This window comes from Salmo salar, chromosome ssa28 (genome assembly GCF_905237065.1).
Source record: "Salmo salar chromosome ssa28, Ssal_v3.1, whole genome shotgun sequence".
In the NCBI taxonomy this organism is placed as follows: Eukaryota; Metazoa; Chordata; class Actinopteri; order Salmoniformes; family Salmonidae; genus Salmo; species Salmo salar.
In genome coordinates, this window is record NC_059469.1 from 10,490,838 (window position 1) to 10,517,966 (window position 27,129).

At 44.8% G+C, this 27,129-nt stretch overlaps 1 protein-coding gene across 5 annotated transcripts in view; it reads right to left on the reverse strand.

The window, feature by feature from the left end:
• LOC106589451 (transmembrane protein 94) overlaps nt 1–25,641 on the reverse strand; it is a 38,713-nt gene extending 13,072 nt beyond the window's left edge. Inside the window, exons 1-13 of one of the 5 annotated variants that reach the window (XM_014179450.2) lie at nt 25,445–25,641; nt 23,996–24,371; nt 14,764–14,886; nt 14,299–14,426; nt 10,962–11,098; nt 10,564–10,778; nt 9,603–9,754; nt 8,982–9,084; nt 8,803–8,889; nt 8,530–8,646; nt 8,353–8,409; nt 7,004–7,108; nt 405–581 (exon numbers count right to left, since the gene is read on the reverse strand). In XM_014179450.2, the coding sequence (XP_014034925.1) occupies nt 405–581; nt 7,004–7,108; nt 8,353–8,409; nt 8,530–8,646; nt 8,803–8,889; nt 8,982–9,084; nt 9,603–9,754; nt 10,564–10,778; nt 10,962–11,098; nt 14,299–14,426; nt 14,764–14,886; nt 23,996–24,019 (1,425 nt within the window). In that variant the 5' untranslated portion in view covers nt 24,020–24,371; nt 25,445–25,641. Of the gene's footprint in view, nt 1–404; nt 582–7,003; nt 7,109–8,352; nt 8,410–8,529; nt 8,647–8,802; nt 8,890–8,981; nt 9,085–9,602; nt 9,755–10,563; nt 10,779–10,961; nt 11,099–14,298; nt 14,427–14,763; nt 14,887–15,718; nt 16,201–23,995; nt 24,372–25,255 lie in introns of those variants that run through there. The other 4 variants (XM_014179451.2, XM_014179452.2, XM_014179449.2 and 1 more) reach the window with 4 other exon arrangements.
• Nucleotides 25,642–27,129: the final 1,488 nt, after the last annotated feature.

The following is a 27,129-nucleotide window of genomic DNA, read 5'->3' on the forward strand; positions in this document are numbered from 1 at the left end:
TTCAATCACTGAAAAGATTCTAGCAACTATCAAAACGTGTCTCAGTCACTACCTCAGATGCTTAAAAGGAACTAGATCATGGTCTCACGTCAGATAACGCGACGGTCGTGTCGCGTTAGAACGACGCCATCTGACGGAAGACAATGGAAACTAGATACTAAAAAAGAGAGCAATACTATCATCATTGACGTTCTATATTCTATTACTACAAACGTTTAAAATGTCACTTACAGGAACTCGTAGACAATAAGAGCCCTTATAAGTAACCGAACAATACATCTGATTTTAGTATGCAAGAACAGGAGAAGATGAAGAGCAATTGATGGAAAAAGTAGGAATTTACAGACCTATACCCCCCCACCCCAAATACACACCTTCTCGTCTACTCAAACACAAACACGCACCTCGTCACGGTCATCGTCGGTCTCCATGCGGCAGAAGGAGTTGACAGACAGGTCGTCTCGCAGGTCTTGCTGACTGTCGTTGTGAGGCGGCTCCACGCGACCACTGAAGAACAACACGGTCTCTGGACTGGGGTTAGGCCAGGATAATACACCCTGTTTGTCCACACAACACAACACCTGGCGAGAGAGAAAGAGAACATAGAGTTATACCAGTGTTAATTTCGACGACGAAAATATTCGTCAAACACCTACATTACAGTGGCAATTGACAGGACAATAACAGACTAAATAGTCCTCAACTGGCAGCTTCATTAAATAGTACCCGCAAAACACCAGTCTCAACGTCAACAGTGAAGAGGCGACTCCGGGATGCTGGCCTTCTAGGCAGAGTTCCACTGTCGGTGTCTGTGTTCTTTTGCCCATCTTAATCTTTTATTTTTATTGGCCAGTCTGAGATATGGCTTTTTCTTTGCAACTCTGCCTAGAAGGCCAGCATCCCGGAGTCGCCTCTTCACTGTTGATGTTGAGACTGGTGTTTTGCGGGTACTATTTAATGAAGTCCAGCAAGCACCAGGACCGTCTCCTAAAGTTGATTCAGCTGTGGGATCGGGGCACCACCAGTACAGAGCTTGCTCAGGAATGGCAGCAGGCAGGTGTGAGTGCATCTGCACGCACAGTGAGGCAAAGACTTTTGGAGGATGGCCTGGTGTCAAGAAGGGCAGCAAAGAAGCCACTTCTCTCCAGGGAAAAACAATGGACAGACTGATATTCTGCAAAAGGTACAGGGATTGGACTGCTGAGAACTGGGGTAAAGTCCTTTTCTCTGATGAATCCACTTTCTGATTGTTTGGGGCATCCTGAAAAAAAGCTTGTCCGGAGAAGACAAGGTGAGCGCGACCATCAGTCCTGTGTCATGCCAACAGTAAAGCATCCTGAGACCATTCATGTGTGGGGTTGCTTCTCTGCCAAGGGAGTGGGCTCACTCACAATTTTGCCTAAGAACACAGCCATGAATATAGAATGGTACCAACACATCCTCCGAGAGCAACTTCTCCCAACCATCCAGGAACAGTTTGGTGACGAACAATGCCTTTTTCCAGCATGATGGAGCACCTTGCCATAAGGCAAAAGTGATAACTAAGTGGCTCGGGGAACAAAACATCGATATTTTGGGTCCATGGCCAGGAAACTCCCCAGACCATAATCCCATTGAGAACTTGTGGTCAATCCTCAAGAAGTGGGTGGACAAACAAAAACCCACAAATTCTGACAAACTCCAAGCATTGATTATGCAAGAATGGGCTGCCATCAGTCAGGATGTGGCCCAGAAATTAATTGACAGCATGCCAGGGCGGATTGCAGAGGTCTTGAAAAAGAAGGGTCAACACTGCAACACTGTCTTATTCCATTTGTGTCTCCCCTTCTCATAGGCCTATTATATGGACAATGTCGTTTTTATTGATCCATTTGTCAGTGTCAGCAGAGTAGACTACCCTGTAATTTATCATATTTTAAAAAAAAGAGTTTGCTAATGTCTAATATTAGGAGAGTTAACATTTTAAGAGGTTAAGTCCCCATATTTGGGAACCCTGTTTGATTTTTTAAATTCAATTTAGTCTGGTATGAGAACAGTAGCCCCTATCTGCAAAAGCAGTGTGTCTGCGGAAAGCTGAGTATCTTGGTTATTGATCGGTGCCTTCAAATCTTTTGCGTGACTTACTACCATATATGGGCATACAAATTTATAAGAGCAGGCCGAGCCGATGACCTCATTTCAAGATGGCTGCTACCTACATTCCAGTTAACGTTGTGAAGCATAAACAAAATACGTCGATACACACCAAGAGCCGGGACTCCACAGATCATGAGGATATCTTAATTGTCTGCCTGTGACCTACCGTTAGTGATCACCAGCCCCTTGAGTCAAAATGTTTATTTTATACAACGTTTAGGCTACTAATTTGGAGAAGCTTAGTTACCGTGACTAGACGGTCACAAGGAATTTGACTGCAGTCATGACTCGTGACCACAGGTGTGGCGGTAATACGGTCACAGCCCTAGCCACTACTTACGACAGAACTTCGATTATAACATAGCTACAGCATGTCAAGGAGCAGGGCTCCAGACTGTGACTATTTAGTAGCATTTTGTGACCTTTTGACTTGGCTGTACGAGTAAAACTAATTTATTTAGTCTCATCAGTGCAATCTGAACATTCATTATAATGGTCACCTCACTCAAACGTTTCAAAACTTGATTTGGTCAAACAGTAAAGTGCATTATCTTCATGACTCCTGTAATTAAAGTGTCTGCCCAGCCCCTGGGCCTGTTTCGCTGGGACCTGCTGCTGTGATGAGCAAGCCACCCCCGAGAGATAAAAAAGGCTTGTGATTGTATAACATTTCATTATCCATTTGTGGCAAATACATAGCTTTGGAAGCAACTGTTGTTCTCAGCTTTCTGTGGGTATAATTTTCATTTGTCCTATCTTAATAGTGAGCTCAATAGCAACTATTTTACAACCAAAATATTTGATATGGCTTTAAGATCATAGCGTACGAAATGCGCATCAGCCATTGCAAGTGCATAGGGTAGCATGAACTGCAACGTTTTTTGGGTGGGGAATTAGCCCCCAAATAATTTTGGATTAGGTTGTATATCAAAACATACTGGATTATGCTGTTTGGACATGTTAGATGAAAAAATACTTACTGAAAAGCATACCATCGCAGTAGTCTATTACATAGTCAAAAGCACAATGAATTACTTTATTGAGGTGATTACACATTTTTTATATTGTGTGACACCACAGGAAAGAATTGGTGCGACCAAATCATGGGCTGAAAAAGTTTGTGGCAACAGTGCCACCAAGAGAAAATGTTAGTTTGAAGCCCTGTCAAGGGGTGTGATTTTCTTTTATCAGCTGCAGAGTAATGTGTTCTTCTGCCAATTTGGCTGTTGGGAAGAGAATCATGCAATAGGATGTATATCTTTTTACCTTTTTTTCTCCCCAATTTCATCATATCCAATTGGATGTCTTGTCCCATCACTGCAACTCCCGTACGGACTCGGGAGAGGCGAAGGTTGTGCATCCTCTGAAACACAACCCCGTCAAGCCGCGCTGCTTCTTGACACAATGCACGCTTAACCCGGAAGCCAGGCGCACCAATGTGTCGGAGGAAACGCTGTACACCTGGCGACCGTGTCAGCGTGCATGCGCCCGGCCCGCCACAGGAGTCGCTAGAGCGCGATGGGACATTTTTATTATGGTTTTTTGAAGCTAGCTAGCTAACGAAGAACAACAAAGAATATCTAGTTAACAGAAGAAAAGAAAGAGAAAATCAGGACAGAAGAAAAAGGATATCAAAGTGAAACAGTTCTCTAAAGACACAAGAGACAATAATACAAGAAACAACACTTCTGTAGCTTGTCAACTATGTGTCTGTCTATCCCTGTTCTCTCCCCTCTGCACAGGCCATACAAACGCTTCACACTGCGTGGCCGCTGCCACTCTAACCTGGTGGTCCCAGCGCGCACGACCCACGTGGAGTTCCAGGTCTCCGGCAGCCTCTGGAACTGCCGGTCTGCAGCCAACAAGGCTGAGTTCATCTCAGCCTATGCTACCCTCCAGTCCCTAGACTTCCTGGCGCTGACGGAAACATGGATTACCACAGATAACACTGCTACTCCTACTGCTCTCTCTTCGTCTGCCCACGTGTTCTCGCATACCCCTAGAGCATCGAGCCAGCGGGGTGGTGGCACTGGAATCCTCATCTCTCCCAAGTGGACATTCTCTCTTTCTCCCCTGACCCATCTGTCTATCTCCTCATTTGAATTCCATGCTGTCACAGTTACCAGCCCTTTCAAGCTTAACATCCTTATCATTTATCGCCCTCCAGGTTCCCTTGGAGAGTTCATCAATGAGCTTGACGCCTTGATAAGTTCCTTTCCTGAGGATGGCTCACCTCTCACAGTTCTGGGTGACTTTAACCTCCCCACGTCTACCTTTGACTCATTCCTCTCTGCCTCCTTCTTTCCACTCCTCTCCTCTTTTGACCTCACCCTCTCACCTTCCCCCCCTACTCACAAGGCAGGCAATACGCTTGACCTCATCTTTACTAGATGCTGTTCTTCCACTAATCTCATTGCAACTCCCCTCCAAATCTCCGACCACTACCTTGTATCCTTTTCCCTCTTGCTCTCATCCAACACTTCTCACTCTGCCCCTACTCGGATGGTATTGCGCCGTCCCAACCTTCGCTCTCTCTCTCCCGCTACTCTCTCCTCTTCCATCCTATCATCTCTTCCCTCTGCTCAAACCTTCTCCAACCTATCTCCTGATTCTGCCTCCTCAACCCTCCTCTCCTCCCTTTCTTCATCCTTTGATTTTCTCTGTCCCCTATCCTCCAGGCCGGCTCGGTCCTCCCCTCCTGCTCCGTGGCTCGACGACTCCCTACGAGCTCACAGAACAGGGCTCCGGGCAGCCGAGCGGAAATGGAGGAAAACTCGCCTTCCTGCGGACCTGGCATCCTTTCACTCCCTCCTCTCTACATTCTCCTCTTCTGTCTCTGCTGCTAAAGCCACTTTCTACCACTCTAAATTCCAAGCATCTGCCTCTAACCCTAGGAAGCTCTTTGCTACCTTCTCCTCCCTCCTGAATCCTCCCCCCCCCTCCTCCCTCTCTGCGGATGACTTCGTCAACCATTTTGAAAAGAAGGTTGACGATATCCGATCCTCGTTTGCTAAGTCAAACGACACCGCTGGTCCTGCTCACACTGCCCTACCCTGTGCTTTGACCTCTTTCTCCCCTCTCTCTCCAGATGAAATCTCGCGTCTTGTGACGGCCGGCCGCCCAACAACCTGCCCACTTGACCCTATCCCCTCCTCTCTTCTCCAGACCATTTCCGGAGACCTTCTCCCCTTCCTCACCTCGCTCATCAACTCATCCTTGACCGCTGGCTACGTCCCTTCCGTCTTCAAGAGAGCGAGAGTTGCACCCCTTCTGAAAAAACCTACACTCGATCCCTCCGATGTCAACAACTACAGACCAGTATCCCTTCTTTCTTTTCTCTCCAAAACTCTTGAACGTGCCGTCCTTGGCCAGCTCTCCTGCTATCTCTCTCAGAATGACCTTCTTGATCCTAATCAGTCAGGTTTCAAGACTGGGCATTCAACTGAGACTGCTCTTCTCTGTGTCACGGAGGCTCTCTGCACTGCTAAAGCTAACTCTCTCTCCTCTGCTCTCATCCTTCTAGACCTATCTGCTGCCTTTGATACTGTGAACCATCAGATCCTCCTCTCCACCCTCTCCGAGTTGGGCATCTCCGGCGCGGCCCACGCTTGGATTGCGTCCTACCTGACAGGTCGCTCCTACCAGGTGGCGTGGCGAGAATCTGTCTCCGCACCATTCGCTCTCACCACTGGTGTCCTCCAGGGCTCTGTTCTAGGCCCTCTCCTATTCTCGCTATACACCAAGTCACTTGGCTCTGTCATATCCTCACATGGTCTCTCCTATCATTGCTATGCAGACGACACACAATTAATCTTCTCCTTTCCCCCTTCTGATAACCAGGCGGCGAATCGCATCTCTGCATGTCTGTCAGACATATCAGTGTGGATGACGGATCACCACCTCAAGCTGAACCTCGGCAAGACGGAGCTGCTCTTCCTCCCGGGGAAGGACTGCCCGTTCCATGATCTCGCCATCACGGTTGACAACTCCCTTGTGTCCTCCTCCCAGAGTGCTAAGAACCTTGGCGTGATCCTGGACAACACCCTGTCGTTCTCCACTAACATCAAGGCGGTGACCCGATCCTGTAGGTTCATGCTCTACAACATTCGCAGAGTACGACCCTGCCTCACACAGGAAGCGGCGCAGGTCCTAATCCAGGCACTTGTCATCTCCCGTCTGGATTACTGCAACTCGCTGTTGGCTGGGCTCCCTGCCTGTGCCATTAAACCCCTACAACTCATCCAGAACGCCGCAGCCCGTCTGGTGTTCAACCTTCCCAAGTTCTCTCACGTCACCCCGCTCCTCCGCTCTCTCCACTGGCTTCCAGTTGAAGCTCGCATCCGCTACAAGACCATGGTGATTGCCTACGGAGCTGTGAAGGGAACGGCACCTCCATACCTTCAGGCTCTGATCAGGCCCTACACCCAAACAAGGGCACTGCGTTCATCCACCTCTGGCCTGCTGGCCCCCCTACCTCTGAGGAAGCACAGTTCCCGCTCAGCCCAGTCAAAACTGTTCGCTGCTCTGGCACCCCAATGGTGGAACAAGCTCCCTCACGACGCCAGGACAGCGGAGTCAATCACCACCTTCCGGAGACACCTGAAACCCCACCTCTTTAAGGAATACCTAGGATAGGATAAAGTAATCCTTCTAACCCCCCCCCTTAAAAGATTTAGATGCACTATTGTAAAGTGGTTCTTCCACTGGATATCATAAGGTGAATGCACCAATTTGTAAGTCGCTCTGGATAAGAGCGTCTGCTAAATGACTTAAATGTAAATAATATACCATGATTGTCAACACAACACCGAGAGAGAGAGAGAGAGAGAGAGAGAGGTCACACGCACACATACAAACTCGTACTTACGGTGACAGAGCCGAGTGTGTGTAGCAGGCTGGAGGTGTAGCAGAGAGTCTGGGATTCTCCCTTCAGCACGCCCACCAGGTGTCTCCACACACACCGCAGCATCTCCTGCACACACACAGTTACGCTACATCACATTTACACCCACTACTGAAAAAAAATGATATACAAGTCATAGTTGACCAAAATGTAACGTTTGTCAGACATTATAAGAACGCAAATCTGGTCTAATGTTGAAAGGAGTGCACAACCCTCAACATTGCTTGTGTAGATCGCAATCCGAAATGAATGGTGAAGATTAACGCAGTAAGAATGTCATTACATTCCTCAATCAAAAACCTGCGGAAATTCCAAAGACTATGAACGCTATTGACATATTGAACTCCATAATGTCTTCAAAAAAGTCAGTCAAGACTTGCTGCTAAGACGATTGAGTAGAGCTGCTACCATAGTATGGGAGGACAGACTGCAGAATTACAGACTGCAGGGTTAGATGAAGCACATTAAATAGCCTTTATGCTTGGTTGCAGTCAGTAGCATCTATTCTAGTAGCTATATACTAGTGGCAAAGTGGGAAAATAAATTATCTCAAGAACACCTCAAACTTTCCCAAAAGATTTGGAACCTCAATGCGAGTAAACACAGCATTGGTAGACGCCCTTTAGATGTCTTGAGTCTGACCTAACACTCTCAGATGCTTCCTTTCCTTAACTCCTTTCCTTATGAAATCATATTGCTCCCACCAATTAGGTCCTTTTCAGATTAGTGTTCATCAAGTAAGGCACTTGAGGAAAGGAGGGTGTTTTGAGAGTAAAAAGGAGACAGCTAGTGGGGCTGATTTTCCCATCATGCATTACAAGCAGGCGGGCAAAGTCGGCAGTCACAGGCTCAGGGTAGGGGCCAATCCAGAACCAAGCTCAAGCCCTTCCCCTTATAGCGGGGAGGGGGCTGGGGGTTAGTTCATGACTGGGCCAATACGTCAGTAGCGCAGCAGGGGCTGGTGGGGACTGGGGTTCGTGGGTGTCGAAGCGTTACGTGATCAGGTGAAGAAATGGTATGAGGACAAATTACCAAAACAAGATTAGTCAAACGTGCCCTCCCATCAGGGACGATCTGATTGGCTGACAAATAGAACTGATAGAAAGATATCGTCATGCCAGATGAAGAAAAATCAACAAAATATGAGAAACACATAAATACATGAGAATACATGAGTACTAAACTCAAACAACAAAAGAAAATACGTGAGGGTGTGAGCTGCGTACAGGGTTTCATGGTGGGCGGTGCAGGGGCGAGAGCGGGCAGCGTGAGGACAGGGGGAGGACGAGGGAGCAGGAGTTGAGAGTTTATACCTGGGACGACACCGCTTCAGTGTAGCTGCTTAGAGTGTCCTCAGAGAACTTAGCAAGCTGGGGTGAGAGAAGAGGCTAGTTAAACCACACAGGAGCCTCTCTGTCTCTCACATGGCACGCGAGTGTGTGTGTGTGTGTGTGTGTGTGTGTGTGTGTGTGTGTGTGTGCGCGTCTCACCAGGCCAGTAGGAGAAGCTCTGCTGGACTCAGCCAGGACACTAGCCTCTCCATAGGCATTGACCAGCACCCACATGACAGGAAACAGCAGGGGAAGGATGGGCAGCACTCCCATCAGCTGGAACACACACACACACACAACACTTACTACAATAAGGAGAATCTGCTATACCTTATTGCACATCATCTCTGGATGAGATTCTGTCCCCACAGGTTAATGTATGAAAAATAAGGAGAAGAGGCACGACCAAGAAGATGTGTTAAGTCTCCATACCTGCAGCTGGATAAAGTTGAAGCGTCCAGGAGTGAGGCTGGGGGCGTCACAGAAATAACGCACTGTATTCACGACCAAGAACGCCACCTATAGAAGGAGAGGCATGACATATGAGGGACCGCATCAGTACATATAAAGAATTAACTGTGCATCCGTGTGTGCGCGCGCTTGTGTCTCACCAGTACTATAGGGCAGGCGAACTTGGCCATGATGGACTGCACAGTGAACCTCTCGTTATCCAGGGCTGTGATTGGTCGAGACAGAGCCAGGTCAAGACTGTTCCTGTACAGTATAGAGTGGAATTCAGCCAGGGGTGTCAGTCATTTTAGATATTTTTATGGGACAGTTTACTGGACCCATGCAGATCAAGCCTAACCCTGGAGAGAAAAGCATGTCGTTTAGTTCAAGCGTAGGCTTAATCTGGCTATGGGAGACTGCTCAAAAAGGTCACACTGAGCCGTCTCAAGTGACAATTTCAGGCTTCCTTCGACTCTAGTTTCATGATTTGCGCAAACTTAATCCTTGAGTTCAATTCTTGGACTTTCTCCAACAAGAATAAACTTCATTTGTATAGCACTTTTCAATATAACTAAAGTGCTTCACATCATAAAATAAAAGCACTAACAAAGAAACAAAGACGGGAGAAAGGAGAATGAAGAAAGATGGCTCCGCCTCCTCCACAATTGTTGGATAGCAAACTAGCTAGCGGTGAATTATTACCTCAAACCCGTTCACCTCACAGTCAAAGTTTGTCAGACGGTCCAGCCTCAAAGGTGGACTTGAGTGGAAGCATTACCGACCTGACGCTGTCGAGGATGGGGGTGCGGACCACCCTGAAGAGGCGGTGCTGCTGGGGGCTCTGGGGACCCCTTTTCTGGTCCCCTCGGGGGGAGGGAGGAGGGGAGAGAGGTGGGAACAGGTCACCTGGCTCCAGAACTATATGCTCATCATCCTAGAGAGAGTGAAGAGAGATGTCGACACAGGGAGTGAATACAGGTGAGAGACAGACACATACCTCATCCTTGATTTTGTATTTATTATGGATCCCCATTTCCTGGGATCCAGCTAAATTAAGGCAGTTATACATTTTTTTAAACATTACAATACAATACATTTCACGACACATTAAGTGTGTGTTCTCAGGCCACTACTCTACTACCACATCTACAATACAAAATCTATGTGTACGTGTGTGTATATAGTGCACATGTCATCATGTGTAGGCAGTCATTGTAAATAAAAATGTGTTCTTAACTCACTTGCCTAGCTAAATAAAGGTTAAATAAAAAAGTGTAATGTGTGTGTATGCATGTGTCTGTGCGTCACAGTCCCCACTGTTCCATAAGGTGTAGTTTGAGCAGTTTTTTAAATATTTTTAATCAGATTTTACTGCTTGCATGAGTTACCTGATGTGGAATAGAGTTCCATGTAGTCATGGCTCTATGTAGTACTGTTATGGACTTGGGGATTGTGAAAGAGACCTCTGGTGGCATGTCTTGTGTGGTATGCATGGGTGTCTGAGCTGTGTGCTAGTTTAAAACAGACAGCTCGGTGCTTTCAACATGTCAATACCTCTCACAAAATACAAGTAGTGATGAAATCACTCTTCTACTTCCGAGCCAGGAGGGAAAAAAAATGACTGATGTCTCTGAGGAAAGCAAAGCCCTCCTGTCCCGGTCTCAGTGCTATGATGTCTGCCTCTACCCAACATCTCCTCCCTCCATCCCTCTTTTCCCACCCTCTTCACCCCGCTCTTCGTACTTTGATGCCTCTGAGGGAAGCGAAAGCCTCCTTTCCTGGCCGTAGTGCTATGACGTCTCCCTCCACCAGTAGGGACACAGGTAGGTTGACCAGCTTGGAGTCGCGGTAGGCCCAGTGGAGCGACCAGGAGGGGGAGGAGGGGGTGTACAGGTCAGGGTAGAGGGAGGGAGACCACCTCACCCCATTGCCCAAATCTGCCCAGCCCGACAGGTAGTCTGGAGGGAGAGAGTGCGGAGGGTAAATTAAAAGATAGGATCACAAAACAAAAAATGGTGGAAACTTGCCAACCTCAAGTAAAGTACTGTTTATTTCACAATGTTTTCCCTCCAACTGTCCTAACGTCAACTATTCTCCTCTATATCTCCTCCCTCCATCCAAATCTCTGCTCTTCCGTTCACCGTTGAGCTGATTGATGATGCCGTTGAGCCGGTGCACCATCTCAGTCCTCCTCAGCCTCTGCTGTCGACCAATCAGCATGAAGCTCAGTGTGAAGAGCAGGAGGAGGGCTGCAGCGTTCACCAACTCAATCCCAGAACTAGAGAGAGGAGAGGAGGAGCGATGTGTCAAAATTGACATATTTCACTGACTGTTTTGTCTTCCTGTGTTTCACAACCTTAGTTCACCTTTAAGTACCTCTGATAGGAATATTTGGGTTGAAGTTACAGAGGAGCCGTCTAAATAATAAACACTAAGGCCGGCACAATTGCCCTATAATCGTGTAACCAACGGTTATGGATGAAGAGCAAAATAAAATAAAAGGTAAAAAAATAAACTAACAGCTGACTGAAGATGGGACCGCCAGGCATTCGTGAAGTTGAGCCTGTTTCTGCGGTAAACATGGACTCTTAACGCGATGAAACTTTGTTGCTCCTTGCTGAGCTTAGTTTCACTCCGTGTTGTAGCCTTGTTGTAGTCTTCGGTTGCCTAGGCCAGTGTTTCCCAACTCTGGTCCTCGGGGACCCCCAAACAGTACATCTTTATGTTGTGGACAACCCCACCGGATTCTACTTGTCATCTAATCATCAAGCCCTTGACAAGTTGAATCAGGTGTTTTTGTCCGGGGCTACAATAAAATGTGTGTGTAGTTACGGGTACTCGAGGACCGGAGTTGGGAAACACTGTCCTAGGAAATGCCCCTCTCCCTCACAGCAGCAGCACACATAGAAAATAATGAATAAAACAGGCATGGAAGCTCTAACCCTGGCAATTTGACTGGTAAACTTGCAATGGCTGCCTGGTATTATGATGCAATAATTTCCATGGTAATGTAGAATGTTCATTCAAGTGATAACTGATGTGGCTCATGCAATGGAATGTTCTTTTTGTATATATAGTTGAATCAACAAATCACAGCACATATTGAGGTGCATCGCATTAGTACACTTCTTGCTTTTACTTCCTGCTTTGCGCTCATGGGTACACTTCTTGCTTTTACTTCCTGCTTTGCTCTCATGGGTACACTCGGCAATGGCCACCAGTCCACCCATTATGCCACAATTGACTTGAATGGGGAGTCCGGTTCTATTCCTATGGCAGCACAAGCAATCAGGAGCGGAGGAGAGGAGAAAATGTGTGTCTTAAAAAAACAGTAACACTTTCCTTGACACTCAGCGTCATAATGGTTATAACCATGTCATAACAGCTGACATACCCTGTGATAATATGGTCATTACACTTGTGGCATATATTGTGTTATTTTATGGCTGGTTTTGACACCTACATAAAAGCGTGAAAACCCACAAAACCTACCACACAAGGCAAAACACTCAATTACACCATAGCCTACCTGTCAACAGTATTTTTATGTTAAATATATACATTTACCATATTACATTTTCATTGTAAATGTGCACACATTGATGTCAGACATGCACCTACCCCAATGCTCTGTTGCTGATGACTGGGATGAATGCAGGAGCAGATATCAGGAGCAGGACAAGACACCCTCTTTTTGACTGATGACTGACATAAGGGCATGTACGTGATAGGCCTATCTGCCTTATATTACTACGATGGTTATAATGCTTCTTAACAGTGTCATAAAGTGTATTTTCTACAAGTTATTTCAAAATATGATTAAAAAAACATGACTAAAGAATTCATTACAACAAAGGACGTAAGAAAAAAAAAGTTGAAATGAAAGGAAACGGCTTGGCAGGGAAAAAACGAAATTTGAATAAATGCGGGTTTTGACAATTATGTGTCTCATAACCAGACATAAAATAACACAATGACGCAACAGGTGTAAATACAGTGCATTCAAAAAGTATTCAGACCCCTTCACTTTTTCCACATTTTGTTACGTTACAGCCTTATTCTAAAATTGAATAAATTAATAATTTTCCTCAATCTATACACAATACCCCATAATGACAACGTGAAATCAGGTTTTCATTTTTTTCTTCTTCAAATGTATTAAAAATAAACAGAAATACCTTATTTACATGAGTCTTCAGACCCTTTGCTATGAGACTCAAAATTGAGCTCAGGTGCATATCCTGTTTCCATTGATCATCCTTGAGATGTTTCTACAACTTGATTGGAGTCCACCTGTAGTAAATTCAATTGATTGGACATGATTTGGAGAGGCACACACACCTGTCTATATTAAGGTACCATGGTTGACAGTGCATGTCAGAGCAAAGACCAAGCCATGAGGTTGAAGGAATTGCCCGTATAGCTCCGAGACAGGATTGTGTAGAGGCCAGACAGAAGCCACTCCTCAGTAAAAGGGATGACAGCGCGCTTGGAGTTTGCCAAAAGGCACCTTAAGGACTCTGACCATGAGAAATAAGATTCTCTGGTCTGATGAAACCTAGAATGAACTCTTTGGCCTGAAAGAAAAGCGTCACATCTGGAGGAAACCAGGCACCGCTCATCACCCTGACCAATACCATCACTACGGTGAAGCATGGTGGTGGCAGCATCATGCTGTGGGGATATTTTCTCAGCGGCAGGGACTGGGAGACTAGTCAGTATAAAGGGAAAGATGAACGGAGCAAAGTACATTGAGATCCTTGATGAAAACCTGCTCCACTGGGGTGAAGGTTCACCTTCCAACAGGACAACGACCCTAAGCACACAGCCAAGACAACGCAGGAGTGCCTTCGGGACAAGTCTCTGAATGTCCTTGAGTGGCCCAGCCAGAGCCCGGACTTGAACCCGATCTAACACCTCTGGAGAGACCTGAAAATAACTGTGCAGCAACTCTCCCCATCCAACCTGACACAGCTTGAGAGGATCTGCAGAGAAGAATGGGAGAAACTCCGCAAATACAGGTGTGCCAAGCTTGTAGCGTCATACCCAAGAAGACTTGAGGCTGTAATCGCTGCCAAAGGTGCTTCAACAAAGTACTGAGTAAAGGGTCTGATTACTTAAGTTTTACATAAGATTTCCCAAAACAATTTCTTGCTTTGTCATTATGGGGCATTGTTTGTAGATTGATGAGGGAAAAAAACGATTTAACCAATTTTAGAATAAGGCTGTAATGTAACAAAATGTGGAAAAAGTGAAGGGGTCCGAATGCTTTCTGAATACACTGTATATGGGTCATGACAGTGTTATGACAAGTTATGTCAGCTGTTATGACATTATGACATGGTTATGACCGTGTTATGACACTGGGTGTCAAGTAAAGTGTTATTATGGTGACTGCGGCCATTTGGATGGCCAATAACTATCATCCAAAATTCCATGACTGTCAGAGCCCAAATTAACACAAGCACAGTTCCACACCTGCCGTGCGGCTGGTCGCCGTAGCAACAGAGAAGTCCCACCACCACCAGCAGTGTAAGGGCAGCTCCTGGCCAATGGAGACAGGAGTGGCGGTTGCCATGGTGAAGGAAGCTCTTCACCCACTGCTCCTATAATCATAAACAAACAAAACACGTGTTTGACATCTCAATACGCGTGTGTGTCCGTTTTTGGTTATACTATCCTTGTGGGGACCAGAAGTCCTCACAAGGATAATAAAACAAGGAAAATTCGGACAAGTGGAGACATTTCGTCGGTCACCACAAGGAAAAAGGCTGCTTTTGGCTCAGGGGTTAGGTTTACAATTAGGGTTAGGTTTAGGGGTTTGTGGTTAAGGAAAATATGATTTTGAATGGGAATCAATTGTTTGATCCCCACAAGGACAGAAAAACAAACGTGTGTTGCGTGCATGCATGCGTCCGTGTGTGTGTGTGTGGTGGTACCTACCTGTGTTGTTGGTCGTTTCCCACGGCCTGTGGTCTGGTGCTGGTCAAGCAGGGTGGTGAGCTGGTCCCTCAGTGTCCCCAGAGCCTGACCAGTGGACAAGCCAAGGGTCCCCACCCCCTCCTCCTGAAAACACACAGGAACAGACGCACACACACACAAAAAATACCTACTTTGAAATCACATTACAGTCAACAAATATTTCAGTCACAGATTCATGGACACTGGATACACAAAGCACCTTCTCCATATAGCTAGGCGGCCCATGACAGCTGACACAGCAGTACCTTGCTAGCTGCATTGCCTTGGTTTTACGCACAGGCATACAGACACGCACAATCACAACAATCAAAATAAACAGATGTGCATAATCAACCATGACCAAGTTCACATTTGTTGCCCCAAGGTTTTCTGCACTCCTGTTACATGGTTTTAATAAGCAAAACTCATTCTTGTTTGTTAAATCGTTAACAAGCTAAACTGAATTTTACTATCACTAAGGAGATAAACTCACTGCTGCCAACAGGATTGTATGGTTTTAATGAGGGTGATACAGCAGAGACTATGTGATGTATGTTTCATGATTCATCTACGCACAACAGAAGTGACGCAAACTGCAGAGGAGCAGCCATATCTAAATGTCAGTGGGAACCCCATCTTTTCCCACACAACTTCATCTCAGCACTGGTTTTAAGCTCCACATCCCACGCAGCTATAAATAACTCACAATTCTCCAGAGTAAGGAAGCCTGCAGAAAATCCTTTGTGTGTTTATCCATGGATAAACACACAAACACACCCTGCGCATAACCCCGTTTTAAGCAGAGCACCGACGACAACACGCCCACCAGCAAATTGACCTGGATTAACCAAACACACACAGACACTTTTCCCCTCATTTCTCTTCCCCACCCATCAGCTCTACGGACATTTCATCCCCATTCGGACTTCTTACTTACTGTCCCCCTCTTCCGGAACCAAGTTCTCAGCTCCAGATCCAGGACCATGATACAATTGTTCCTTTTCTGTCTCACTTTCTCTTACTGTTGTCTGCTCTGTGAACCTGTCATCGAGCTACTAAAAAGAGTAATATTGTATCCAGGTGTGGAAAGTGTGTGTGTGAGGAGAGGACAGAAAGGATCTGCAGGGAAGGAGAGTGTCTGATGACCGGAGAGAAAGTGCACCCAGGGGACTAGTCAGTCTGACGTTAGAGCCTGGGTGACACTGCTTCAGCATCCTAATGCCTCCCTAGCCTGTCTCATCTGGCTCTTTTCTCTGTCTAGCCCAGCCCTACCCCAGCCCAACACAGAGTGCCGGCTGGACTGTTCTGGCTGAATGTCCCTCTTTCTGTGCAGTGGCTGGCTAGATGATACTGCTGATACAGGAGAGTGACCAAGCCAGGTCTGCCAACAGAGAGAATGAGAGAGAGAATGAATATGAGGGTGAGAGAGAAAGAGAGAGAGAGAGGAGGGGGAGAGAGACTGGCCTCACTGAACCCTGGCCCCAGGTCCAGAGAAAAAGACAGATGAATAGAGAGAGAGGGGAGGCAGATGAACGCTGAAAGAACAGAAGACATAAAAAGAGTGCATGGGCGGCAAGAGGAAAAAGGAGATGCAAAAGAGAGTGGGGAGAGAGAGAGAAACTGGCCCATCCAGGGTTGTGCTTTGTTCCGTTCCAGCCAACACAGCACATAATACAACACTGCAGCAGTGGAGGGATGGAGGGAGAGAAACGAGACAGACAGACAGACGTCAGTGAACCTTGGGTTCTGGTCCAGAGAGGTGAAGTGAGTAGAACAGTGTGAATACACCCACAGAAACACCAGAGTCAAACACAGTCAGAGTACATAGAGTTGTGGCCAAATATATTGGCACCCTTGCACTTTCCTTTAAAAATATATATATATTTTTTTTTTAACTGTTGGTCTCCACACTTTGTTATAGAGCTGGAACGACAAACTGAAAATGATCGATACTGGCCAAACCAACCATTTATCGTTGACATTTTGCTGATATCGTTCATTACGATAAACAACCTATAGGGCCCTACTAGAGAAATGTGAAGTTTGAAATGTGTTACAGGCTTTGGTTTTTCTATGTACAGTGCATTGGGAAAGTATTCAGACCCCATGACTTTTTACACATTTTGTGTTACAGCCTTATTCTAAAATGTATTAAATTGTTAGTTTTTTCTCAATCTACACACAATACCCCATAATGACAACGCAAAAACTGGATTTTTGAAATGTTTGCAAATGTATAAAAATAGATTTTTTTATTTTATCACATTTACATGCGTATTCAGACCCTTTACTTAGTACTTCGTTGAAGCAGCTTTGGCAAACCTGTATTTACAGAGTTTCTCCCATTCTTCTCTGCAGATCCTCTCAAGCTCTGTCAGGTTGGATGGGGAGCATCGCTGCACAGCTATTTTCAGGTCTCTCCAGAGCTGTTTGATCAGGTTCAAGTCTGGGCTCTGGCTGGGCCACTCAAGGACATTCAGAGACTTGTCCAGAAGCCACTCCTGCATTGTTTTGGCTGTGTGCTTAGGGTCGTTGTCCTGTTGGAAGGGGAACCATCGCCCCAGTCTGAGATCCTGAGCGCTCTGGAGCTGGTTTTCATCAATGATCTCTTTGTACTTTACTCCGTTCATCTTTCCCTTGATCCTGACTAGTCTCCCAGTCCCTGAAAAACAACACCATGCTTCACCATGGGGATGGTGCCAGGTTTCCTCCAGACAAGACGCTTGGCATTCAGGACAAATAGTTCAATCTTGGTTTCATCAGACCAGAGAATCTTGTTTCACCTACTTGACCAAGGCCCTTCTCCCCCAATTGCTCAGTTTGGCCAGCCAGATCTAGGAAGAGTGTTGGTGGTTCCAAACTATTCCATTTAAGAATGATGGAGACCACAGTGTTCTTGGGGACCTTCAATGCTGCAGAAATGTTTTGCTACCCTTCCCCAGACCTGTGGCTCGGCACATTTCTGTCTCGGAGTTCTACAGACAATTCCTTCGACCTCATGGCTTGGTTTTGGCTCTGACGTGCACTGTCAACTGTGGGACCTTATATAGACAGGTGTGTGCTTTTCCAAATCATGTCCAATCAACTGAATTTACCACATGTGGACTCCAATCAAGTTGTAGAAATATCAAGGATAACCTGAGCTCAAAACAAAGGTTCTGAATACTTATGTAAATGTGATTTCGTGAATTCATTTCTTATAAATTAGCACAAAAAAACTACAAATCTGTTTTTGCTCTGTCATTATGGGGTACTGTGTGTAGATTGGTGAGGGGGAAAAAATATTTAATCCATTTTAGAATAAGGCTGTAATGTAACAAAAGGTGAAAAAAGTCAAGGGGTCTGAATACTTTCTGAATTAACTGTATAATGGACAGGAGAGGCTCTAAAAACAGGAATTCCAAACCACCTGTTGTATAATTTGAAATAATGGAGCACGGGCATGTCATTTTTATTCACAGTTACGTTGTTTTGAAATATATCAGTGAAGACCACCTCTTCCAGGGCGATAGGAGACACCATATCTCTCTCTATACTCAGCCAGGGGGCAGAAGAACCATGTCTAAACCAATTTAGGATGGGATGAAACGCTAGTGCCTGGAAATACAATTTAAAGTTTAGTACGACTAGTCCTCTAACATCTTTTCCGCTTTGCAAGTTTGTTCATTTTATAGGGCTCGCTTACCTTGCCATATGTACTGAACAAAAAAATAAAAAGCAAACCCGCTACAATTTGAACGTTTTTACTTAGTTACAGTTCATATGAGGAAATCAGTCAATTGAAATAAATTCATTAGGCCCTAATCTATGGATTTCACACGACTGGGAATACAGATATGCATCTGTTGGTCACAGAAACCTTAAAAAAGATTTGCCTCTGGATCTCGTCACGGTATTTCTGTGCATTCAAACTGCCATCGACAAAATGCAATTGTGTTCGTAGCTTGTGCCTTCCCATACCATAACCCCACCATGTGGCACTCTGTTCAATTTTGATTTCAGCAAACCGCTCGCCCACACGACGCCATACGCGTGGTCTGCGGTTGGGAGGCCAGTTGGAAGTACTGACAAATTCTCTAAAACGACGTTGGAGGGGGAGCTCTGGTGGACATTCCTGCAGCCAGCATGCAAATGGCACACTCCCTCAAAACTTGAGACATCTGTGGCATTTGTGTCACAAAACTGCACATTTTAGAGCGGCCTTTAATTGCACCCGTGTAATGATCATGATGTTTAATCAGCTTCTTGATATGCCACACCTGTCAGATGGATGGATTATATTGCCAAAGGAGAAATGCTCACAAACAGGGATGGAAACAAATTTGTGCACAAAATGAGAGAAATAAGCGTTTTGTGCATATGGAACATTTCAGGGATCTTTTATATCAGCTCATGAAAACATGGGACCAACACTTTACATGTTGCGTTTATATTTTTGTTCAGTGTACATTTTGAAATCGCACTATGTATTTTATTCCAATAGCCAGAAGGTGTAGACAAAAAAAGACCTGTAGAATAAACCCTGCTCCTCAAAATGCCCATGTCCCTTAATGTTGATTATGTGGTGGTTACTGACAAGGAGCACATGGCTGAGGTCTTTAAATCACCACTTCCTTAAGTCAGGATCCCTATTTGACTCAGCCATGCCTCCTTGCCCGTCCAACATTTCCTCATCTCCCAGCCCCTCTAATGCAACTAGCCCTGATGCTCCTCCCTCTTTTTCCCCTGCCCTGGTACAAAGTTTCTCCCTGCAGGTGGTCACCGAGTCCGAGGTGATAAAGGAGCTCCTTAAACTTTACCCCAAAAAACATCTGGGTCAGATGGTTTAGACCCTTCTTTAAGGTTTCTGCCCCTATCATTGCCATGCCTGTCTCTCCTCTCTGGGGAGGTTTCCATTGCTTGGAAGGCAGCCACTGTGCATCCTTTATTGAAAGGGGGAGATCAAGCTGATCCTAACTGTTATAGGCCAATTTCTATTTTGCCATGTTAATCAAAAGTGTTGGAAAAACATGTCAAGAATCAACTGACTGGCTTTCGTGACATCTATAGCATTCTCTCTGGTATGCAATCTGGTTTCCGCTCAGGTTATGGATGTGTCACTGTAACCTTAAAGGTCCTAAATGATGTCCCCATGGCCCTTGATTCTAAGCAATGTTGTGCTGCTATTTTTATTGACTTGGCCAAAGCTTTTGATACAGTAGACCATTCCATTCTTGTGGGCCGGCTAAGGAGTATTGGTGTCTCTGAGGGGTATTTGGTCTGGTTTTCTAACTACCTCTCTCAAAGAGTGCAGTGTATAAAGTCAGAACATCTGCTGTCTCAGCCACTGCCTGTCACCAAGGGAGTACCCCAAGGCCCGGTCCTAGGTCCCACGCGCTCCTCAATTTACATCAACAACGTAGCTCAAGCAGTAGGCAGCTCTCTGGTCCATTTATATGTAGATGATACAGGCTTATACTCAGCTGTTGTATTTGGCGCATGTGACAAATAAGTATGATTTGATAGGCTCATATGTCACATTAGATCATTAGAAACTGATTCGAGAGAATGTTTTGTGCCTATTTGAATATAAAGTGTACTCTTTTGCTTTAGGTTATAAGCTAGCCAGGCATTAATGAGGTTGTAATCAGAAAGTATATGTCGGAGAGCTTTGATTGCCTGTGGATAGTACTTGGCTTTACTAGATTTGTCCAGAATGGCTTTTATTTATTTCTCAATAACCAGATGGAATTCAGTTAATTCTAACAACATGCTGTTCAGAGAATCAAAAAACATAGGATCATATGAATTTGGAGAGTACACATTAGTAAAGGCAATTTTATTTCCATTCAAGATAAATTTAAGGAAAGTCCTAAATGATGGTCTTCGCCTTTACCAAGAATGGTGATTGAGTTTCTTCTGTATCATTATGATTACACCTTTAGTTTTGTTTGGGGCTGTTAAAAGCAGCCAGTTTGTTCACTATTCTGTGTGTGTCCTTTTGGTTTCTTACTAGAATATCAAGCCAGCTGGAAGGCTTGATAGGAATATTAAGGCCTTTCAAATTCCATGAGAGAAGAACTAGTGTAGCAATTGTTTTTCTCAAATGTAACTGTTAAATTTAGTGCTCATAAGCCCATGGATGTAAAATAAAAAGTATGAACCACAGGAAAACCCACCCATTGGTCACTCCACACTCAGAAGATCCTCTTTATACACACCACCACCCCATTTCAAACTACAATACATGACATCACCAATGTCCCATTCATTTCAGCATATTGTCAAAAGGCATAGGCCTAAAGGAAAACAGTAAAAACACTGACGATTCTAATCTACCTCCGCAGTCTCTAGAACATCCATGTGTGTCCCCTCTCCTTGAGCAGTCAAGAAAAGTAGGCTTTGTTTCTGACTGGACTGTTAAGAGCTAATAATTACATAATCCACAGCACATACTGTATGTGGGACCAGAGAGATAAAAGTGGAGAGGTGCTCTTCTTTGAGCCTGTTGAATAAGAGCACTGGCTGGCAGTTTTCCAATCCCTACCCTATCCTATGCCTGGCCGCTGTTGACCCAGTAGCTCACTGTGAAATGCCTCTCCTCCTAGACTTCTATGTTTAACAAGCATTACTGACTGACACTAACTGATAGCACACGCCGGAAATAGAGAGGGAGGAGGGTGAGAATGAAGAAGGTGAAAATAAGTGGATGGCGTGGTTTCTAAGTAGAGGTCGACCGATTAATCGGAATGGCCGATTAATTAGGGCCGATTTCAAGTTTTCATAACAATTGGTAATCAGTATTTTTGGCCACCGATTTTTTAAACAACTTTTTTTTACACCTTTATTTAACTAGGCAAGTCAGATTAAGAACACATTCTTATTTTCAATGACGGCCTAGGAACGGGGGTTAACTGCCTTGTTCAGGGGGGATTTGTTTTTGCAACCTTCGATTACTAGTCCAACGCTCTAACCACCTGCCTTACATTGCACTCCACGAGGAGCCTGCATGGCAGGCTGACTACCTGTTACGCGAGGGCAGCAAAAAGCCAAGGTAAGTTGCTAGCTAGCATTAAAAACGTATCTTATAAAAAACTATCAATCTTAACATAATCACTAGTTAACTACACATGGTTGATGATATTACTAGTTTATCTAACGTGTCCTGCGTTGCATATAATCGATGCGGTGCCTGTTAATTTCTCATTGAATCACAGCCTACTTCGACAAATGGGTGACGATTTAACAAGCGCATTTGCGAAAAAAGCACTGTCGTTGCACCAATGTACCTAACCATAAACATCAATGCCTTTCTTTAAAATCAATACACAAGTATATATTTTTAAACCTGCATATTTAGTTAATATTGCCTGCTAACATGAAATTGTGTCACATCTCTAGCGTTCATTGCACGCAGAGTCAGGGTATATGCAACAGTTTGGGCCGCTTGGCTCATTGCGAACTAAATTGCCAGAATTTTACGTAATTATGACATAACATTGAAGGTTGTGCAATGTAACAGGAACATTTAGACTTAGGGATGCCACCCGTTAGATAATATACGGAACGGTTCCGTATTTCACTGAAAGAAAAAACATTTTGTTTGAGATGATAGTTTCCGGATTCGACCATATTAATGACCTAAGGCTCGTATTTCTGAGTGTTATTATATTATAATTAAGTCTATGATTTGATAGAGCAGTCTGACTGAGCGGTGGTAGGCACCAGCAGCCTCGTAAGCATTCATTCAAACAGCACTTTCGTGCGTTTTGCCAGCAGCCCTTCGCTGTGCTTCATGCATTGCGCTGTTTATGACTTCAAGCCGGGTGGGTATAATTTGTGGAACGTTCCAACAGGAATCTATTCCAAAAACTTCTTAAATAACAAGGTTGCCAAAAAACAACGCATACAAAGTTGTATAGCGGCAGAATAAGATACCGGGTCGGGAGTGGTCTATTTCATTGCGTTTTTCACTCATCACGTTTATTCCGAAAAATGTCTGTCCTCACTCTGGTTGCCTATGGAAAAACATTAAGAATAAGCTACGTGGTGAGTTGATGCCTATTCGGCAGCTAGTTAGCTAGGTTTGTATGCGTTGTTGGTTGGCAACCTTTTACTTTACATTTTTTGGAACAGATTCCTGTTGGAACGTTCCAGAAATTATACCCACCCCTTTAAGCCTATCAATTCCCAATATGAGGCTGGTGTAACCGATGTGAAATGGCTAGCTAGTTAGCCGGGTGCGTGCTTATAGCGTTTCAAACGTCACTCACTCTGAGACTTGGAGTAGTTGTTCCCCTTGCTCTACATGGGTAACGCTGCTTCGAGGGTGGCTGTTGTCGATGTGTTCCTGGTTCGAGCCCAGGTAGGAGCGAGGTGAGGGACGGAAGCTATACTGTTACACTGGCAATATTAAAGTGCCTATAAGAACATCCAATAGTCAAAGGTATATGAAATACAAATCGTATAGAGCGAAATAGTCCTATAATTCCTATAATAACTACAACCTAAAACTTCTTACCTGGCAATATTGAAGACTCATGTTAAAAGGAACCACCAGCTTTCATATGTTCCCATGTTCTGAGCAAGGCACTTAAACGTTAGCTTTCCTACATGGCACATATTGCACTTTTACTTTCTTCTCCAACACTTTGTTTTGCATTATTTAAACCAAATTGAACATGTTTCATTATTTATTTGAGGCTAAATTGATTTTATTGATGTATTATATTAAGTTAAAATAAGTGTTTATTCAGTATTGTTGTAATTGTCATTATTACAAATAAATAAAAAAATGTTTTAAAAAGTAATACAAATAAATAAATCGGACGATTAATCGGTATCGGCTTTTTTTGGGTCCTCCAATAATCGGCACCGGCGGTGAAAAATCATAATCGCTCGACCTCTATTTCTAACCCTTGTCAACTTATAAAGATTCAGGTCACAGCTCAGCTCATGATAATGACTTGACAGTAGTTTTTTGTAACACCTGACCAAAAACATCAGTTTCAATGTGTGTCATGAATAGCCTACATTTATTGACCAACATCAAAAACCTAGGAGGAGCCCTGGGGAGCAGCTAGAAGGTAGTTTGCGGGGATCAGTCAGCACACACACACACACACACACACACACACACACACACACACACACACACACACACGTCCCAAGGAGCCTCTCCGTTTAGCACCACTCCAGGGAGCCAGCTGACGTCATTTGGCGCTAGGCAACTCACCTGCTTCTTATCCTGTAGCTCCATGGCAACCAGTGCAGCCTCTCACCATGCTCCAAGCCTCACACACACCTGACGAGGCTAGGCAGAGACTTCACCCTCTCGATCTCCCCTCGATGTCGTCTTGATACCCCTCTTTGTCTTCTCGACGCTCTTTCTCGATGCCACCTCCAACCACAACTTAGGCTGGAGGAAAACGTCACCCACTGGCCCCCTGCCGGTGCCGCTATGCCAGCCTGCTCTGCCAGTCTGAGGGGAGGACCACGCACGCCCACAGGGACTCAGAGCAGGGCAAACTGGGAGCTGTAGTTTGGGGCTAGATGCTCAGTCAAAGTTGTGTTGAGGAAATCGTCCTCATTACACGAATGGCTGGGTAGATCTTGGTAGGGAAGAGATAAATAAAAGGGAAGAGTAAATAATTATGGCATGACATATGGCATTCAGTCTGCAGTGATATTATACATTGGCTGTTGGTCAGTAGACTATAGGTTAGTGGGCTACATGAGGTGAATACAATAGTGCTGTTGAAAACATTGTTAGTCCGAAGCCCTAAAGCTACTGACAACACGCCGCCACTATAAGCATCTTTCTTCCTCTTTTATACAAAAACAACTGAGTCAGCAGGCTCTACTGGCTCACACTACACAACACTGTGCCTAAAGTTACCAGCTGAGAGAGAAAAAGAGAGCCAGACAGACACCCAGAGAGCTAGAGAGGACAGACAGAGGGAAACAGACAGAGACATACATATAGAGGGAACGAGACATACAAGAGTCGGACACTTTCACCCTGAACAGGTAGTACAGGAACCACACCCCAAAAAGCAACTGGGGCAAGCTAAAGTAGATATACGGAAACATGTCATTGGAACTAATATAGCCCAGTCACAACATCCTATGTCAGAAACAGAACTAAACTTGTCCGATGCCTGTCTATCGCTAAATCCACCTGGCTGGACGACGTGCAACATATTTCATGTAATCACTTTCTGCGTATACTTATCCTTGGATTCATTTACAGATTTTACCTGTACTATTAGACTGTCTGGTCTACATGAGAGATGCGAGGCGCCAAATCCCACACGATGTTATTATAGTGACTTTCTTGTGTGCATATCAAGATCATTGTTTCACATGCTAGCAAATTAGCTAACAAGCTATTGTGGCGAGCTCATATTTTATGCAATGGAAAAGCATGCAATGCACTAAGCTAAACTTCGCACAATCAACATTGTGACAAAAACAAGTGTCAATATCGCCTTACTTAATCACGGTTTCTCATTCATTGCTAGCTCGCGAATAGTACGCGCTAACTTAGCTAGCTGACGTTTCCATATCTGCAACCCAACGTCTAGGTTCGTCTTCTTCGCGATGTCAAGAACAGCCTGCGATAACATGCACACTAAACACTATTAATGTACCATATATCCGCATATCTATCATACTCACGTACAGGTTGCAACACGGTCTGTATCTCGTCACCCCGTTTAAAGCTAAATTGTCTCTCAAATATCAAGTATCCAGAGAGGACGCAGGAGAACCAACTCGGCATGAAATCTTTCTCCCTCCAGCAGGTGGCGTTTTTTCGTTGTTTCGCCCACCAAACAAGGTCAATGAGAGTGTCACGTTTGGTCAACACAATTGTTTATGGCTTATTTGCTATATGAGGTTTATTTGACCGAATAGCAGTTTCATAATGCTTAAGTTGTTATGAGCGCACTGACATAAGTAGGACACGTGACATCCCGGGAACTTTGAGAAAAAAAAAACTTTATTTTGGAGTTATTTCGAGATGCCTATGCATATTCATGTCAAGAGGCTAGTAGCATAGCATATCCACTGAATACAGGCGGTTGACGTCAACAACCCTAATCGAATATTCAAAGCAGGTGAGGGAGTGTAAATTTTGGTTGGGGGCGATGAAGCACGGTTGTGATAGGTTGGGATTCCTGGAGGGCTTACCATAGGTGGAGTCCTGCTCTTTTGATTGGGTGGGAGGGCGATGGCCCAAGTCAACCGTTCAATTTTGAAATAGGATAGCTACTTCTTCTTCGTTGAGGCTTTATGGAGGACCACATCCTTTAGTGGCGAGTTGCCGCCATCAACTGGACGAGGGTAAACATTTCTCCAAAGAGTAATTCCATTACGGGGAAAAATAACATGAATCTACACAAACAAACAAAAAATAAATAGCCCATTCCTTCAGTCAATCGAGAACTCAACTACCCTGCTCAGGCTTTAGGGCTTGAGAGGGTGGGACCGCACGACACATTACTCCATGTAGCTCTTCAGATGTGAAATCTTTAAATCCCAGAAATTTTTCAGCCACAGAAACAATGATGTCATGTCTATCTTTCTTGACTTATTTTCCGCTTGCGCAGTGCCGTTTACCACCATCGCTATAAAAGACAGAGTTCACTTTCCTCACATGAACAATTGCTGGGTCCACTGGTGATTCACCGGACGTTCAGAGATACTCATTTTTTCTATCCTTTTGACAGCCTCTGCATTGGAGACTCACCACTGCCCTGATTTTAGCAACCTCATTCTCTTATACCCTACTCGGGCATTACAAGAATGTCACCTCATGTTCTCCACCACAGTTACAACCCTTTGCTCCTTGGCCATTATTTTATGCTACACAGTCGGGATCTCCTTCAAATTGATCTTTCCTACACGTCCCACATCCATCTTGGCTTCTTTCTTCTGCAGTCACTTTCTACATGTCAAACATTTTACAGCGCTGACACTGCAAAGGGCTGGATACAAAAGCTCTGACAAGATAGTACACATATCCCATCTGCACTCGGGTCAGGAGGTACTCCATATCAAACATAAGGTACAGACAAACTGTTCTCTTTCCTGCCATTAACAAAATGATTCATCTTACAAGCATCAGCCACTCCAGGAGTATTCTTCAGTATATCAATGTCAAGTTCTTCTGAGACTCCAGAAATTATTCCCTTGACAGGTGACCTTCTACGTAGCTCAAAGCACGGCACAGCATAATCTTCGAATCGAGTGAGACCCACCATACTCTTTTTCTGAGCAGCAGAAGCATAAGCAATTAAAACAAGCCCACTCCTTGTGATCTTCAACAACTTTACTTTATCCAAACCTTTCCCCACCATTTTGAAT